The sequence below is a fragment of the Mastigoproctus giganteus genome, chromosome 9 (assembly GCF_048544385.1).
Source record: "Mastigoproctus giganteus isolate SK-2022 chromosome 9, ASM4854438v1, whole genome shotgun sequence".
In the NCBI taxonomy this organism is placed as follows: Eukaryota; Metazoa; Arthropoda; class Arachnida; order Uropygi; family Thelyphonidae; genus Mastigoproctus; species Mastigoproctus giganteus.
The window spans coordinates 126615383-126634121 of record NC_143583.1 but is presented as its reverse complement, the minus strand read 5'-3'; the positions used below and the strand labels follow the sequence as shown (position 1 = coordinate 126634121).

The window sequence follows — 18739 nt, the reverse complement described above, 5'->3', positions numbered from 1 at the left end:
ATTAAAACTTGAAGGGTTAATAACTTTAAAAAAATAATACCTTTCCTGTTTTTCCTTAACATATGTTTTAAAAAAAAAATCGTAGGTTTAAAACATTTCTTTAAACGTTTCTATGTCTAATTCAGCTTTTATATAAAATATAATAATGCGATTGAATAAATTAAGACATTTTAAATTAATTAAATAAAATCAAAAGAATTATATCTACTCATTTTAAAATAAATAAAGTGGTGAAATCATTCGTAACCAGTGCATTGGCTTGGAGTTGGTCGATCTTTTATGTTCTGGAAGTATTCTGCAGTTTTTTCTGGCCGCTCCATGAAGAGTACGGTATACTTTGAATGAAAACCTCGAACTGTGTTTTACGCAAGGATTTCAACAGAGGAAAATGCGAGTCTTACATATTTCCTTTCCTGTCTTGCCACCATGTATAAAATGAGAACTGACAGTTTTGTGCTTCGACAGTCTTTTGGTTACACTCGATCGACCATTTCTTGTTCTTTTTTATAGTTTGCAGGAAGTACGAATTTGGCTTCTCACTTTCGGCTAGTGTGGCAAGATTTTATTACAGTCAATGATTTTGTACTCCAGCAACAGACTCAAGGCGATGAATACGAAGTACAGAAAAAACATCGCCATCGCTAAGCCAACGTTCATCTTCCACTTGAAGATAGCTATGGAAATGATGACGAACAGCAGCATCATGAAGAGAAGGAGAAGAGAACAGGCCATTCCTGAACTACTCACTGTTACTGGCCCCGAAGTGATGCATGCTAGTAGCCATGGAAACGGAAGGCTGAAATAGAATTAAAAAAGATATGTACGTTTAAGAATTTCAAGTGAATTCCTACATGTAATCAAGTGAATGGTAAACCAACGGTAGCTGGCACTGTAAAAATGAATAGAATTTTAAAAAAAATTTAGAATGTCTAATGCCAGTCTTTTTTGAGCTCAGACCCAAATTAGACACTATACATAAATCAGACAAAATAGTTCGTATAAAATATACTTATAAACCCAAGAAATGTTTCAGTGGATCTTCCTGCTTCTAAAGAACAAGAACAATATCAATCTACCTTTATCAAGAAAGTCTCATTACCAAATGAGATCTTATTATTAGCAGATAAATGCTAATTTGTTTTTGATTTAGAAATTATCTATTTGTATACCTGAAGGGAAAACTTTCTGAATTTCATTCTAGAATTATACGAGGACGAAAGGTTGCCATTTCATGATTAATCTGAACGTATGATGAGCGAAGAACATAATGGCAGTTAAAGAGTCAACTTAAGTTCAATTTCTTTTCTAGTGCCATTGCGTTCCACATTTATTTTTGTTTTGAAAAGAAAGCTAAAATTTGCTTTCCATCATTTTATTTTTGAAAGGCAAAGGTTTATAAACAATCGTACGGATCGATTGTTTAAAGGGATATTGATTTCCTACACAAGCTGGTCGATAACTCATCCAACTGCCCTGAATTCCATTCTAGGTCACATTAAAAGTCAGTTTGAGAACTGAATATAAAGGAGGTTCGTGGGCTAAAAGAGATGTAAATCATCTGTACATTGACCAGAAGCTTTCAGGATTAATCTGAATCGAAGTCAATAGAGTTTTTAAAATTTTCTCATACAGTTGTATCAATCATTCTTTTCTTTTATTATATCTCCTTTACTGTATTGAGCAAAAGTTTAGAGTAAGTAGCGTTGTTCCAAAAAATAATCAAATAGCTAATCTACGATATTCGAAATAATAATGCTCTTCTAATAACAGTACTAGTCAATTGTTAAATTGTAATTAACTTATAATAACTGAAACTTAGCTTAACTTGTCTTGTTACTAATACGCGTTCTTACTCTTGTATACCATTTTTTTGGAAGTTGTGTTATTGCTGAGTAATTCAACTACTGATATTTATGGATAAAGGATGTGGAATAATCGATTTGGCATACTCACTCTTTATAAATCGAATTAAAATTATGGTCCTGAAATGCAACTACGAGTGATTTAGAAAAGAGAGGTCTGATCGTGCATCACTGAATTTAATTGTGCGGAATATCAAGCATATGTCTGAATAATGTTTCACGGTCTAATGGAACAGGGATGCTTTAAATATCCTCTTTGAGAGTATAGTAGTTTGTACTTCTCACTCGTTTGGAGAAGACATGGATTAGAGGACTTTCTAAAGGCTACTTCCGTCGGAGCTATAGTTAGCCGATCTCACGAGGAAGGAGTAAGGTCCCCCCCCTGAATTTTCAGCCTGCAAAACATGCGAATCGGTCCTTGAACACATGTCTACAGATGCAATGCACAGTGGCACAATATGGTCTAAGTTGCTGAAATAGCTGAAAAAAAAAACGACTGAAATGAATCCTAACACGCTTCGTGTTAGGATTCATTGAATCAATGAATCCTTCACTGAAATGAATCCTAACACGGTTAGGATTCATTTCAGGAAAGAACGGTCGGCAGGATAGAAGCTGATCAACCACAGGGGGAGCAGAAAAGATCTAGAATTTTATCCAAATGCGACAGCGATTGCAGAGAAAATTCCAGGAGACAGAAGTATCCCGAAGTGTTGTACGATGTTTACCAAGAGTTATAGCACCCGAGAAGGAAGATGACTGCTATTTTGTCCTAAGAGTAAATATTGGATCCTATAGAGAGATGACAGTATAGCAAGTCTATTTAGCTATTGAGTTTAGCAAGGCTGACATAATGCCAAATGCATTTACGGAGCTGCAAATTTTCGAGAGAAGAACTGTGGAAGCTTAGACGCACAGAGAACAAATCTTTGAATCTTATGTCAGACTTTTTTAGAGTAGGCCACAGATTTTCCAGTAGATGATAATGTTCTCTGTTACAAAGCGTAACTGGGATAAGAACTTTTTTCATATTCAGGAGGGTTCCAAATGGCGTAGTACCACGATGTCCAGATAAAATAACATTGAACGTATTTGGGATGCTTTGGCGAGATAAAATAACAGAAAAATGATGTCGTCAGATATCCTTTAGGCTGTGATATGAGTTACTATCAATATGGTGAAGAGTGGACTTCACTATCACTAAAAATCTTCAAATTTCTCAGTAACAGCATGAAAACCCATTGTGAGTGTTCCTGACTCGGAAATCAAAACTTCCTTATTAATGTCTAAAACCTCATCTGCTTTATATACATTTGCAGCTTGCATTAGTAAATTTTAAGAGAGGACTGTCTTAAACATATTTACCGTATGCGTCTGTTCAAAGAATATAGTAATATTTTAATCAAATATTTAACCCGAGTCAAACGAAATATTATCAGCAAAGACAGTTTCCTTTATTCTTGAAGTGAAGGAAGGTTGAAGAAGGATTGTTATTTTTATGTTTTCGTACTATTGTTTTTTCCAGTTTTCTTGTGGGAATAGACTTTTATTGAAATGCCATTATTTTGTCGAAACTATGGTTTCTTTTTTGTTGAGAAAAAAGATTATATTGGACTTTTTAATTAGAATTAGGTCTAGATAGAACATGATGGAAAATTAACAAAAATATAATAATAATAATTTATTTATCCCTATTTTATGTTACATTTGTTGGGAGATAACAGCAAAGATTATATTGGAGAGTGAGGGAGAACATATAAGCCAAAGGCTTTTTAGGGGGGGGGGGTGTTCCTTTTGAAAAAGATAGAAATAACAATAAAAACATACAGTTCTGAAAATTGTACAGGTACAATTTTACAGATAAATCGGACATGTTTGTACGTTATATTACGGAGACCTTCGAAAACCAACCACATGTGTTACGTGGTTTACAGCAGTACTTATAATTACATTGTGAACACTTTTACAATTAGAATTGTGAAATAAAAAATGATGAAATGATTGTATAGAGCGTTAAAACCTTTTTTTGACAACTATTCTTTTAACTTATTTACAAATTGGCAATGCATTTCCTCTGTTTTTCAAGTTCAAGTTCAAGTTGACCGGAAGGTGATTTGAATCGATATCCCTGATGATGTGTTCAGTTAGTAATTTCTTGAACCGGTTTAGGGAAATGGTATTTTTGATATTTTCAGGAAGATTATTCCAGGTTTTAGCGCCTCTGTATTTTATATCTTTCTGTCTTATGGCTTTTCTGAAAAGCGGGAACCTTCAGGTTTGCTTAATTTCTTAGATTGTACGTTATTTCTTCTTCTATTGTTATGAAGAAAGATCGGAAGAGAGGAGGAAAGTTTGGTGTTTTCAAAGCATTGTATACAAAGATCGCCTCAGCTTTCTGTAGCAGTTGGTGGATGCTTAGGGGTCTTGCTTTTTTTGTATCTCAAACTCACCGATGCATTCCAGGGAAGGCCTAGAATTGAACGAGCGCATCGATTGAGAATGGAGTTAATTCTCACAAAGTTTTCTTGAGAGGTGGTACCCCATGAGATGATTCCATATGTGAGGTGAGGCTAAATTAAGGAAAGGAATACTAGTCTGAGAAGGGAAAGAGGCACTTAGATAGAGGCTTGGGCAAGTATTCCTGCTAGTGACGAAGTCTTCTTTCGTAAGGTGATAATTTGTTTATCCCAACTCAGCTTATCATCTAGCCAGATTCCTAGAAACTTGGTATCACTCACTCTTTCGAGTTGTTTTCCTTTGTATGTTATCTCGAAATCAATATTTAATGGTTTAATTTTCGTCCTAAACACCATATATTTGGATTTTTTTTGGATTTAGTATAAGCTGATTCTTTTGAGGTCAACTATGCAGTACAGAGAGCAAGGCAGGGATTTTGAGTTGAAGCTGATCAGAATGGAAATCTCATCGGCATACGCTATTAGGTGGGAAGATGGAAGAAGAGAGAGAAATTAATTGATGTAAAGAACAAATAGGATAGGTCCAAGAAGTGAGCCTTAAGATACTCCCCTGGAGAAATAACAAATGTCCGAATAAGACTGATATATTTTTCGACAAACGGCCGATCAGTAAGGTAATCTTCAAGGAGAAGGTTCAGGTTCATTTTCCCTCTCAAGCCAAGATTGTTGACTTTGTTGAGCAGAATTTTATGACTTATACTGTCAAAAGCTTTATATAAGTCTAGAAACAGTGCTATTGCGTAGTGACCATTTTTAAGACAATTCGTGATCCTAGAGCATAAGTCAACAATTGCTAGGTCAATGCATATTTTTGTACGATAGGCATACTGTTGTTGATGGGCAAGCTGATTGACTTCCAGAAAGCACATGAGTCTGCTATGAAGAATTTTTTTCGAATAATTTTACAAAAACTGAGAGTAGAGCTATTGGACGAAAGTTGTTGAGAGTTGCAGTGTTTCCCTTTGGAACAGGAACAATGACTGCTTTATTGAATTGGGAAGGGACTTTACCAGATTGAAAGGAGAGATTGTTTGTATGTTTGTTGTTTGGCGCATTAGCAACTAAGGCCATATTGCTCCGGGGATATGCGGTGGTCATTCCCTGACCTTTCCGCATCCTCCGTATTTGGTGGCCACGGGCTCGAACCCAGGTCTAATCAAGAAGCGTGTGCTACGCGCTGCTGCTGCTCCTGCCCACCTGGCTACGGAGGCGCCAGGAGAGATTGTAAATATATTTCAGTGGTGTAAGCATTGAGTTAAGGATCTTCTTCAGCAGAGATGGAGATATTTCATTAAAGCCAGGAGCTCCCGTTCATTTAAATTGATGTACTGCTTCTAAAATCTCTTGAGCTGAAAGCGGAGCGAGAAAAAAAAAATTCGTTGTCTACGGAGTCAAATTCGTCTTGAAAAAGGTTATTCACACTTGAGATGAAGTGGTTACAGAAAGCCGAGGCTTTTTATTGATCATCTAAAATGAGTACCTCGTTCACAACCACATCGCTAACGTAGCTCTGTGATTTCGGTTTCCTTCCAGGTAGTAACTTGTTCAAAACTGTCCACTTTTACTTGTTTGTAATGATGTCTTTTAGTTGGGAACTATAAAAAGCCCATTCATTTTTATATAGTTGGGAAATATATAAAGCCCATTCATTTTTAGAGTTTCAAATTTTGAATGTTACATGAACGCAGAAAAAAAAATTCTGACTCCTTGAGGTATACCTCAAATTCTCAAAAGGACCAAAATTAATATGGCAATTCTCAAAGGAAAAATTTCTCTAAAATATGGGCATATTGACGCAAATCTAATTAAACTCAAAACAGAGTTTCCTTTTTTAAAAATTAAAAAAAAAACCCAAAAAACAAAATTTTCCTCTCGTAAAAAAATAATCCGATTCTACTTGGAACGTTATTTAGGTAATATATTTCAACTGAAACTGATAAGCAGGCGCAGGCGCAGGCGCATGCGCTAGCTACTGTGTGGAAGTCATTTTTCGAATTCTGCTAAATTAAAAATATTGGTTTTTGTAATGTTTTGTCTTAAAGCAGTATGCAGTTATTATTTGTGTTTATCTGATAAAGTATGAGTAAGTTTTTAAAAATTACACTCCGAAATTACCAAAAAAAAAAAAAAAAACGAGAGTTAAAGTAAGAACGGAAGTACAAAAGACTTTCGCTGTTGTGCTTACTGCATCGATATAAGAATAACATAAACACTGCTTGATATTCTTATGAAATTGCGTAGGAGTGCTATTATAAGATTATAAATTTCTAAAAGTACAAACATGACTTGATGAGGGATTGTATAATATTAGAACTTAGTATATGCTACTGTCACAAAACGTAGGAATAATGTAATGCCATAGAACTGCCAGGGGCAGTGCTTTTGTGTAATTTTAATGCAAAGAATGTGAGGAGATTAAGCGAAAAAACTCAGTGTTTAGAAGAGCGAATATGAAAGCTTGAAGAACAAGGTTGTTGTTACCCGCAGAGAATTTAAAGAGGGATTCACCAACCTCTCAGTTGCCCAACTCATCGCTTGAGCGTACACCTATGCATAGCCCTCGTGGGTAGTACAGTTGGTAGAATCGCCGTCTTCCCCACACCCGGTGGAAAAGACCTCAGTTCGATTCCGTCAATGACGAGGGATTTTTATGGGCCTTTTTCAAAACGTGGTTGAGTTAGACGGCCTCAGGCCAGGGTTGCGTGGTTTTTTCTCCCGGAAATTCGGGTTTTTTGTACCAGAAAGACCACAGAACACACGCAGTTATAGACAGTATATACGGAGCAATATGGCATTAGTCGCTGATGCTCCCAAAACCCTATTACAACAACAAAGTATGAACCAGGAAGCACAGCAAGATTTCCAAAAGCGGAAAGCACTAGTCATACCGGAAGTAGCTATTGTCGGTGACTGTTGTCAGGGGAACGAAAAATATATACGTGTTAATTTGGCTCGGACGAGTAACTGAAGGGGACGAAGGACAGTTGATTGGTGGACAAAACATTTGTTTAAATTTAATTTCTATAATTTTTAAATCTTATTTCGGTAATTTTGTAAATTTTATTTAATTAATTTCTACAATATTTTGTAAATTTAATTTTTAACTTTTCTGAAATATTTCTGCTAAATTACATTCTTTCCGGTAACTTCGTCAGCTTAATTTTAACTTCACTAGTGGATAAAGTTTTGGTAAAAGTTTATTTATTAGAAATTATTATTATTAGTAGTATGGCATATCATGCAAAAAATTCAAGCTTGTAAAACATCAGCCAAAAAAAAATCTCACATCACCCGTCCATCCCCATAAAAAATCACCTCTAATAATCTGTCTAATTCTTTCTTGAATTTATGAAAACTACCTACTTCCACAACAAAATAACAGATGGAAGTTTATTCCAGCAATCAGCCACCAGTTAGTTGTTGTTGTTGTTGTTGTTATTGGGGTTTGATGGTGCATAAGCTGCTATGGCTATAATTCGCCTATTCATTTATAATATAAGAAAGGAGAAATTTTTGTAAAATCAGAAATGATTAAAAAGTCCAGTTTTCTTGAGGTAGATGAAAAATTCGGAAATATTTGCCTTATCAAGATTTACCAGTGGTAGTAGGGTTGAACTTCTGTCATGTTTATAGTAGCGGCAGTCAGTGAGAATGTGTTTAACAGTCAGATTTATATAATAATGTGGACACTGTGGTGGATCGTCTCCTTGTGAGTAAATAAAGGTGGGTTAGATGAGTATGATCTATTCTTGCCCTTGAAAGGACTACTTCTTCTTGTCTTGATGTACGGACACTGGAACGCTAAATTTTCGGATCCTGTTTAAACTGCAAGTGTTTATTATTAGTTTGAGAGTACCAAATTAAAGTGTAAAGTGTGTTTGGGGTCAAAAGGCACCAGGGGTTTCCCCCATCTCCGCGTAGTTTACATTGTCAGGTGATACAGTGGCTGTAAAGGCCAGAGATTTAAAAGTGTGTGGATAATGTTAAAGTGTGGTCTTTTGTACCGTTGTTCCTCTGGCCATTTAGTCGCCGGACCTCTGCTGAGACCCGACGTTGCCCCACTTCCGCCCCGTGGAGGCAGACCAGGTACCTAATAGTTTGTATTTATTCTGGCAGGTCCTGCCACCTAATTTCCTGAGATTTCAGTGGCTAAGACCTATAAAAAAAAAAAAAAAAAAAACGCACGCGCGCAGTTTAAATTCGATTGCAAAGGGATGGCGCTGAGCATGAAAAGAGGTTGAATATTTGGCGAAAAGGTTTTGGTTTGGACTAAATTTTGACGTGTGGGTGGTGTACCTAAGTTTCAGGTAATGGGGGGGAGAAAGATAGGAAGAAACTGGGGTAAATAGAGGAGACGTCCCCAGCGAAAATCAGTGGGGCATGCCCATGCCCCACCAGAGGGAAAATGTGGGGGTGAAGAGTGGGAGAGGAGACAAGGAGGACGTCGCCTCCCCCCTCGCCGGGGTGGGAAGAAAGTGGTGAGCACGGCAAGGGAGCCAGCTCAGATCGGCAAAATGGTACCTCAGCAGCTGGTAAGCAATTTGTCTCATCAAAGGTGGTGATGCCTGGCAGGTACTGATAATAACGCCAGCTTTCTTTCAGTGCAACTGCCATTTGTGGGATGTAGTCTCTCCATGATCGGTGCCGGAGATCATGTTATGTCTCATGACGTCAGGTCAGCATTTAGGTGATTACTGGAGAGCCGCTCCGTCCTTGGTGGCTGGTATTTCCGGGTGTCCATGTGATGGTATCTTTGCCAGTTTTCTGGCCTGTGAGTTCCAAGTTCGGGAACGTTTCGTCTTTGGGTGTGCAGATTATTGTCCATTCTGATAGGCATGTAGCATGAATGATTTGTACATAGTCTGATGCTGGAACAGGGATATTCGTTAAATCTAAGGTCCGCCAGTTAGCTGAAGGCAATCCTCCGCTTATCTATCCTACAACCATCCTTCCTCAATTTGAATTTAGTTTCTTCCTGTGTGTAGTTGAGCAAGAGGCAGAATGTCATCAGCATTGACCTTACTCAATCCATTCAAAGCCTAAAACACCCCCAATCAGTAGGTGACAAGTCTCCAGATGCTACAGTTTTCAGGACTGAAGCCTTTCTTGGTAAGACCAACCTTTAGTTCCGTTAACCAACTTATTGCCCTTCTCTGACCCTGTTCCAGCAAACCTACATCCTAAAACAAGGCTTCCGGATATGGGGTACTCAATATGAGGCCTAACCATTGGCTTGTTAAAATGGAATAATCACCTTGTAATCCCTGCTAGCAAAGTTTTATCATATAAGAAAGGAGAAATATTTGTAAAATCAGAAATGATTAAAAAGTCCAGTTTTCTTGAGGTAGATGAAAAATTCGGAAATATTTGCCTTATCATTTATTTACCAGTGAACGTCTGTCCTGTCTATAGTAGCGGTCAAATTATTTAACAGTCAGATTTATATAACAATGTAATCCCTGCTAGCAAAGTTTAATTTCTGTAATACTTTGTTAATTTAAATTATATAATATATTGTAAATCTAAAGCTAAAATTTTACTTAAACAATGATTGTTATTAGTCTACTTTCAACATAGCGTCCAAGTACCTCATGACTCAAACGAAAATGCCTGTGGGAATTTCCGGTATGAGTCATGAGTTTGTTACTTGTATTGTTCAGTTCCTTCTCGTACGCTTTTTCTCTTGTATATTAATGACCTTCCTCTATTGAATGGAAATCCTAACAACAGTTAGGTAATGATAGCACATTGCATTCGATTTTCCTATCTGAGAAACCTTGCCCTGCACGTTTAGCTTGAACTTCTCGAATATCCACTACCAATTCCTTAAATGCTGATCTCTAGGTAATTCTCCAATAGATAATTTAGATAATAGATAATTTAGTTAATATAGATAATATATAATTTAGATAATTTAGTTAAATTCAATATTAGATAATTTAGATAATTTAGGGCCATAGATAATTTAGTTAAATTCAATCCTTATAAAACTCAGTTCTGTTTTCCATCTCGTAAAAAGGATTCATCTATTCCAATGGGTATCTTCAATGACAAGATTTCTAGACAAGATCACATATCTCTATTAGGGATTACCGTGATTCTATTCTCTCTCTTGGAATAAGCACATCACAAATATTGCTTCCTCTACATCTTAAAAACTGGTTGTTTCTTTTTCGCTCTTCCCATTAATTTGCATTACTTTCCTTCTAAAACTACTCAACTCGGCAAATCTCAAATCCGCCCTACCCTGGAATACTGTTCCCACATCTGGAGCGATGCTCCCATAGCATCTCTCATGCTTGCAGACTCAATTCAAAAGAGGGCTGTTAGGCTAATTAATGACCCATCTCTTACAAAGTCTCTCCACTCGCGTATACGTGGAAAGACTCACAGACGTTGTGTTTTGCTGCATGCCTTTTCTGTAGATATTTACACGGGCACTGTTCATCTGTACTGGTTTCTATAATTCCCCCTCCCCTCCCCTCTTCTGCAAACCAGCCTGAACACCTACAACCAGTCAACACCAATTTACTGTCCTACTTCAAATTCACAGAACTAAATTTTTTTTCTTCATTTATTCTTTCAACTTTTGTTTTCTGGTGCAACCATCCTTCACGTGTATTTCCTGAAAATAGCAATTTACAGCAATTCAAATCTAATGTCAACGAATATTTTCTTTCATATTCTCAACCTTCAACCTACGTACAGTACTAAAAGTTCTAATACCTTTCGTGTTTGGAGATTTCATAAAAAAAATGCCGTGACATGTATTTTTAAGTTGGTCTAGTAGTAGATAAATCAAGCTCAACTGACGATTCTTTTCGTACACTTGGCTTTAGGAGTGTACCGATCTCAAATTAAAACTTGGTGCATTACCTGACGAATTTAAGTTACTGAAGAAACGCCTGCATATCCTAGAAACAAATGTAACTAGGAGCACGTCGGGGACTTGTGACCTGCCAAGTGATTCTGATTCACCTCCTATCTGGGTCTCAGAACAGAACAGTCAACTGCATATCTCTCTGGTTGAAGGAGATTTAGTTTTATTGGGAGAGCCTATTATCAGAAAAACGGGTAGCATGTTTTTAATAAAGATGTATTGACCAGATTTAGGGTGTGTTTGAGGAAATACATTATTATTCGCGTGGAGACTATAGATATTAAACAATCACGAATTTATGATCTGTTGGATAAATATAGGACCATGCTGAAAACATGCCACGTCAAGTCAGAATGCGTACTATGTGTCTGCAATTCTTCCAAGACATGATAGGAGTAATTATAGGCTGAAAGGGTTTTTTTTATTTATTTAACTAATACACTGGTGTGCAAAACTTTAGGACCAACACTATTTCTAAAGGTTACAACCACAAAATCTTTACTTAAGGTACTCTTTACTGATGAGAGTAGATTCAGTCTCAGCAGCGATTATGGACGTTAGCTAATCAGGCAAGAGGTTGGCACACGGTATCACCCCGCAAACGTCACTGAAAGGGATCGATATGGCTGTCGAGGTGTTTCTCTCTTGGAAGGCGTTATCTTGGATGGACGTAAAAAACTCCAGATACTGGAAGACAGTACTGTAACCGGTGCACGCTACAGTACTGAGGTAATTCTTCCTCATGTGCGTCTGTTCCGAGGTGCTATTGGCCCCGAGTTCGTGTTTATGGATGATAACGCCACACCCCACCGTACTGCGGCTGTTGATATGCTTTTGGAAAGTGAGGACATGTTCGTATGGATTGGCCTGCCCGTTTCCGTGATCTAGATCCCATCGAACACATGTGGGACGCTCTGGGAAGATGCCTAGCGGCACGTCCACACCCATCAGAAAATGTTCACCAGCTGAAGATGGAGCTGACAGAGGAATGGATGATGTTACCACAAAAACTTATCGACAACATTGTTCTAAGTATGGACAGGCGGTGCAAAGCCTGCATCGACATTAGGGGTGACCATATCTCCTACTGAGAACCACTTCTTCCCTTTGTTCCATCTTTGGCAGTGATGCATCTGTATCATGACAGCCAGTGCTATGTTGCCATTTTTGAATAAAGTCCCTCTGTACCGTTTTGTTTCTTGTTGTGTCGGTGTTGTTTCCTTCATCATTTCTGTACCTCACGAGGTTCCTTTGGTATGCTTTCCCCATATCCAGACCTGACTGGTCCTTAAGTTTTGCATACCAGTATATTGAGGATCAGGCGCCACCGGTGGTTCCCACATCTGAGCCGTATGTACTCTGTGATGGAATGCAGAACTACTGCAAAAGCAAAAAAAAAAGTAGTGTATAGTTTATACAGTATTGTGTTTTGTTCTGTTGTTGTCTCTGGCTGCTTGGCCTCAGGGCCCTAGTGGGACCCTACGTTGCTTGCCACCACAACTGGGAGGTGAGCCAGGCTACCCATCATATTTTTGGCTGGTCTCCGTCCAGAAAGCTCAGGCGACCCTGGCGGAGACCACGTTAAAAAAATGAAGAGAGTGGGGAAGATAGTACAAGTGGTGGAGTCTAGGCAAAAGAAAGAGGATGAGGAAAGAAGGCATTCTCCTGCGGAAAGAAGAGGTGGGAAGGAAGGACTCACCCCTGGTCTGGGATCCCATGGAAAGCCAGGGAAAAATATTTATTAAGGCCACCTGTAATTGATTACATATACCCATGTGTGTTGTGTCTGTAAATTGCGTGTTCTCTGGTCGATTTGCCTGTTTTTCTGGATGAAACCCCCAGTTTAATGGGGGGAGAACCTTGCTGTCTACGCCTGAGACCGACTAACTCAGCCACGGAGGAAAAAAAACAGATTTAAGTTCCTCGCGTCATTGACGGGATTCGAACCCGGGCCTTTTCCACACGTTGTGGGGAGGACGGTGACGATACAACAGTGCTACCGCGCAGACTCGAAGGCCAGGGAATTTTTTTTTTTTTGTATTTATTTACATAAATGCAAAAATACAGAAACACTCTCTATTTACAATCATTCGAACCTGTGTAAGAAGCTCCAGCAGAAAATGGAGCTTCTCTTACAAAATTGTAAAACACAACAAAACTCAAGACTCAAAAGTAAACGAAATGCATGTATGCACACTCAATGACATTTATGTATGTGTGTATGTATGTGGACTGTTTGTAGCGGCTCCAGGACCTGGGTCCATCTCCGCAAATTGTCTGTCTTGACTACAGAATCTCTGTAAACAGGGCCTGAAATGTGAGCAGCCAACACCTGAGCAACTGCTGCCTGATGCCCGTCCCAAGGCATAACTACTATCTGCGCCTCAGTAGTGCGCTAAAATCCCGCATCCACTGGAGGTAGTGCAATACCAATGGATGCCAGCAATTCCGTACTCAGAATGCCCAGTCCTGAGTACCAGCAGAAATAAAAAAAATATTAATAATAAATAAAAATAAAATAATAAATAAATAAATAAAATATAATAATAATATATAAATAAAATAAAATAATAAATAAATAAATAAAATATAATAATAATATATAAATAAAATAAAATAATAAATAAATAAATAAAATATAATAATAATATATAAATAAAATAAAATAATAATAATAAAAAAAACACCAGTGGTTGACATCTTTGAACAACCTCAGAGATCAAAAGAATTCAAGTCCATGATGACAGGTAGGTGACACAGGGAACAGCTCAGCAAGAGCTTGTTGAATTATCCAGTGTGGTGAAGCATCTGCATTCTTCTGCTGAAGACATCATTGATGAAGATTTCAAAGGCTTGAAAGTTAGTCTCATTTTCAATTAAGGCTTTAAGATTGACTTCTGAGATGTTCTGAACTTTATTTTTAAGTGTTGTCCGTTGTTCTTCGTAGTTGGGGCAGAGCAATAGGATGTGGTTCCAGGATTCCTCTTCCTCACAGGAGCAATGAGGATTTTTCGCCAGTCCGAATTGGAACAGTTTCGCTTTAAGAGCACCATGTCCTGTTAGGATGTAGGATGTGCTCATGGATGGGTAGAACCAATTACAATGCGGCTTATTCATGGCAAAGGTGACATCTGGAATAAAAAGTCTGGTGACCTCTCCAGTGGGATTTTCATCCCATCTAACCTGCCAAAGGGAGAGGAGTTTATTCCATAGGTTTATGTTTTCCTGTTTTGATATTTCCAGCAGGATTGCAGTGTATTCCAAGGAGTGAGGTTGGTAGGCTTTTTTGTGTTTGTAGATGAAGCCTCTATAAGCTATATATATGTCCAGGGGAAGGGCCCCTGATAGAACCTGCAGTGCATTAGTTGAGGTTGTTCTTGGTACTCGGCGTGTCGCAAGCAGCATGGTTCTTTGCATGGAAAGGAGTTTGGCACGAATTTTACCGTTAGTGACCCTATGGAACCAAACCCGAGCAGCATAGGAGGCAATTGGCAAGAACACAGATTTATAGTAGAGAATAGGGTTCTTTTGGTGAGTCCCCAATCCGAACGGGAGATTCTGATGACGGCTGCAGTGAAGGCTTTGGTTTTATTTCCTAAACTGTTCACGTGTGTTTGGAAACTGAGCCTGTCGTCCAATATTATGCCAAATTGTTTAGTTTGTGCCACATCTGGAATTTGCTTCCCGTGAATAAGCACTTTAGGGGACCTGCGGTAATCCAACCTGTTTTTGAAGATCATTACCTTTGTTTTTGTGTTTGATTTTTTTAATTTATTTGTGAGGGCCAGGGAAAGAAAGGCAGCTTGCAGAACAAGGGAGGTCTGCAGGGATGTTGGGAGGGAGAAAAAGTCACAGGAACAGGTGTCCCAGTGTGATCGCCAGAGGCCTGGTAGCACTTTGATATCCCACGCTCCAGGAAGCGCCAGCAATCCTGCACCAAACGGTGCCAGCAGTATTCTATCCTTAGTGGATTTGCAGTTTATCCAGCACTCAACAGAGTGCAATCGAATCCTGCCCTGAAACGGGTTAGCAGTTTGATCCCGCATCGATGCTAGCATTTGTTCCTACCCATAAGGGTTAGCGTTTCTTTCAAGACCGTGCACTGTATTCCTGTTATTGGGACATTTCCTTGTTGGAGAAGATAGTACAGGTGGTGTTGAAGTGGTTCTTCGGGTGTTGATGACCGCCTGGGCGAATTTGTTCAGAGATTTGTACATTTTTTTTTCATTCTGGAGCAGGTAGCTTTCATTGTTCCGTGGGTTACATCGAACCTCAGTGAGGAATCTGATTCTTTCATCCTCATGGGAGGGGCACTCATAAACTACGTGATGCCATGTCTCTTCCTCACCACAGTGACAGTGGGGGTCAGCTTCAATGCTTATAGGCGTCAGTTTTTGCTTGAATGGGCCATGGCCCGTGATTAGGAATGTGATTTGGGGGCCAGGTGATAGACAAGGGGTTGTAGATACGTTGTACTAATACTTGGTAGGAATCGTTTGGTTATTTCACCTTTAGGCGTTTCTTCTCAAGGCTGTTGCCATAATATTTGTAAACGGTCCGTGATACGTCTTCGTTCCTGTCTTGGCTCATTTGCTAAGTCCAGCTGTAGGTATAAGATTCTGGTTGGTATACTTTTTTTTTAAACGCTTGAACATTCCTCTCCTGACGACCTCAAGGTGGAGTGGGAGACATTCAGTTATCACTTGAAGGGGAGGCGTGATAACCGTGCAAAATTGCCATCTTGGGATATGCATAGACTAGTAGATTAATATCCGCCACAAGCAGAGGTAAAAGCGATTCTTGCGCTGCCTCTATTGGAACATGTAGCAGCCTGGAAAGAAAAGTGCCAAGGATTACAAGGCCCGATGAGAATGGTGAGGGAGGGGATCCTCATGGGAAAAGCAAATATATGGACTGTGTTAAGTTACTAACAGCAAAAACATCCGCACATACACCACTTGCGCACTGATGCTAGGAATATGGTAAATGAATTTAAAGTGCTGGTCAAGTTGTCAAATGCGGACATTATAGGGATATCAGAAACATGGTGACACTGATACACAGGGACCGCGAAATTTGGATACTGTAAGTACAATACAGGGTGTTTCAGTTAAACGTTTCAGAACTTCTAAGAGGGGTAGGGTACATCCTGACAACTCGAAATCATATAGCAATGTGGGGTCGGAAATGCTTTCCTGAAGCGGTATTGTACACAGAAGTCGTCGTGCGACGTCGTGCAGCACAGATTCGATTTTCGGTCAATGTATGGGCCGGTATTATGGGAGATCACCTCATCGGACCTTACCTGTTACCGTGTCGTCTAATCGGACCTATCTACTTGATCTTTCTGCAGCAAGTATTGCCACAACTTTTGAGAGATGAACAGATTTCTGCATCGACGCAACAGACAATGTGGTTCCAACACGATGGAGCCCCTGCCCATTATAGCGGAGATGTTCGTAACTACCTGGATGTCACATTTGGTTAACAGTGGATCGGACGTGGTGGTCCCGTGCGTTGGCCTGCTCGGTCACCCGACCTATCATGTCTTGATTTTTATTTCTGGGGTCATATGAAATCGCTAGTTTATGACACCCCTGTTGACAATGCTGAGGAGCTGGTTGCAAGAATCGCAGTAGCTGCCGAAGAAATTCGAAATTCGCCTGGAGTATTCCAGAATGTTCGGATGTCCATGCGTCGGAGATGTGAGGCGAGCATTGTAGCCCGTGGAAGAAACTTCGAACAATTACTTTAATCCATGTACCTTTTGCTTCTTTTCATGTATTATTAAAACGATTTCTCACTTACGGTCTCTTTTCTTTATGGTGCTTCTGTGTACAACACCGCTTCAGGAAAGCATTTCCGACCCCACATTGCTATATGATTTCGAGTTGTCAGGATGTACCCTACCCCTCTTAGAAGTTCTGAAACGTTTAACTGAAACACCCTGTATATACAAAAAATTTCATATTAGAGTCACCTATAACAATGTCATCCATTCATGTGTATTATGTTCATAAACTGTGCGTGTTCTCTGGTCGGGTTGGCTGTCTTCCTGAACGAAAAATCAGAGTTTCCGGGAGACAAAAGCCTTGCTATCCTCTCCTGAGACCGACTAAGCTTCGTTTCACTCAGCCACTGAGTAAAAAAAGCAAAAGCTCTTAAAATTTATTCGCGTCATTGATGAGATTCGAAGGGCACCTTTTTATTTCATGTGGAAAGAACGGTGATTGTAACCACTGTGCTGCCCAGAGAGGACAGAACAAGACTTGAAGCGTAGTGATATTATGCTTTTAGTTAAGAGGCACACAGAACATAGGGAAATGCACACAGCCAGTTGACGCGGGTTTCCAGGATAAGGTTTTGTCACTTTGGCGCGACATAAGTATGGGAAAACAATAATGAGAGTAGTGATATATTATAGGCCAAATAATAGGGATAAATGTGGCGAACAACTACACGGAAAGAGGATTGTACTAGTAAATCTTATAATGGGGGATTTTAACTTTCCAGATATTGACTGGAATGTGTGGATTAGTCACCAGACAGTACCCAAACGTTTCTGTATCTTTCTACACTAGTGTGTTCGAAATGCAACAAGAGCCAGAAATACTCTTGATCTGATTACCAGCAGTGATTCGTCATGCATTAAGAATCTCCAAATAAAGGAACCACTAGGTGACAGTGATTATAGCGTATTGATTTTGGATTTACTTGAGATATAATTGCTGAGTAAAGCTAGGGGATTTTGCTCTTTTAAAGGTGAATATAACAGTCTCCTCCTGGGCAGCACAGTGCTTATAATCATTGTTCTCTCCACAACAACTGGGAAAGATACGAGTTCGAATCCCGTCAATGACATGAGGAATTCTTATGCGCTTTTGTTTCTCTCCGTGACTCAGTTAGTTGCTCCCAAGCGAGAAAAGCAGTTTTTTTTTTATACCGAAAACTCGGGTCCAGGAAAACATGCATCCAAACAATTTATGGACATAATACAAATGTGTGGCCGATGTTGTTCTCGGGTAACCCTAATACAACATTTTGTTTTATAAAAAAACTTAACGAATTGTTGGTCCCACCACAAGAAATTTTAAAATTATTTTCAGTGGAACCAATTTATAGCGCTAACAACCGCAAATTCTAAACAGGGAAGTGATCGTGGAAGCTGCTATGCTTTTTAAACCAATAAAGAGATATTGTTCAAAGTCTGGACGTAAATGGATGTCATATATATTGATGAGACCAGTGGAAAAGAAGAGAAATGCATGGGATGATTACAAATTATCTAGGGGCACAGTAAACATAAACTGGTCTACAATCAAGTTACTAAGGGGGATCAGGCAGATTATGGGAACTTTTGGGCTAAGAATGCTAAGGAAAATAATAACGATATGAATGGCATAACTGTTCTGATACCCTTCAGATAGCTGACAAACTGGATAAAAATTTTGCATCTACATTAACGAATGGAAAGGTTTTTAGGGATGGAGATACTAGAAATATACCGAGTTATAACTGCG

At 39.0% G+C, this 18739-nt stretch overlaps 1 protein-coding gene across 7 annotated transcripts in view; it reads right to left on the bottom strand.

Moving 5' to 3' along the window:
* Nucleotides 1-236: 236 nt before the first annotated feature.
* The window catches only part of LOC150080706 (sodium/potassium/calcium exchanger Nckx30C-like), a 199647-nt gene continuing 181144 nt past the window's right edge, over nt 237-18739 (bottom strand). For all 7 annotated transcript variants that reach the window (XM_090381027.1, XM_090381026.1, XM_090381025.1 and 4 more), the window contains exon 9: nt 237-796. In XM_090381027.1, the coding sequence (XP_090237153.1) occupies nt 547-796 (250 nt within the window). In that variant the 3' untranslated portion in view covers nt 237-546. The remainder of the gene's footprint in view (nt 797-18739) is intronic.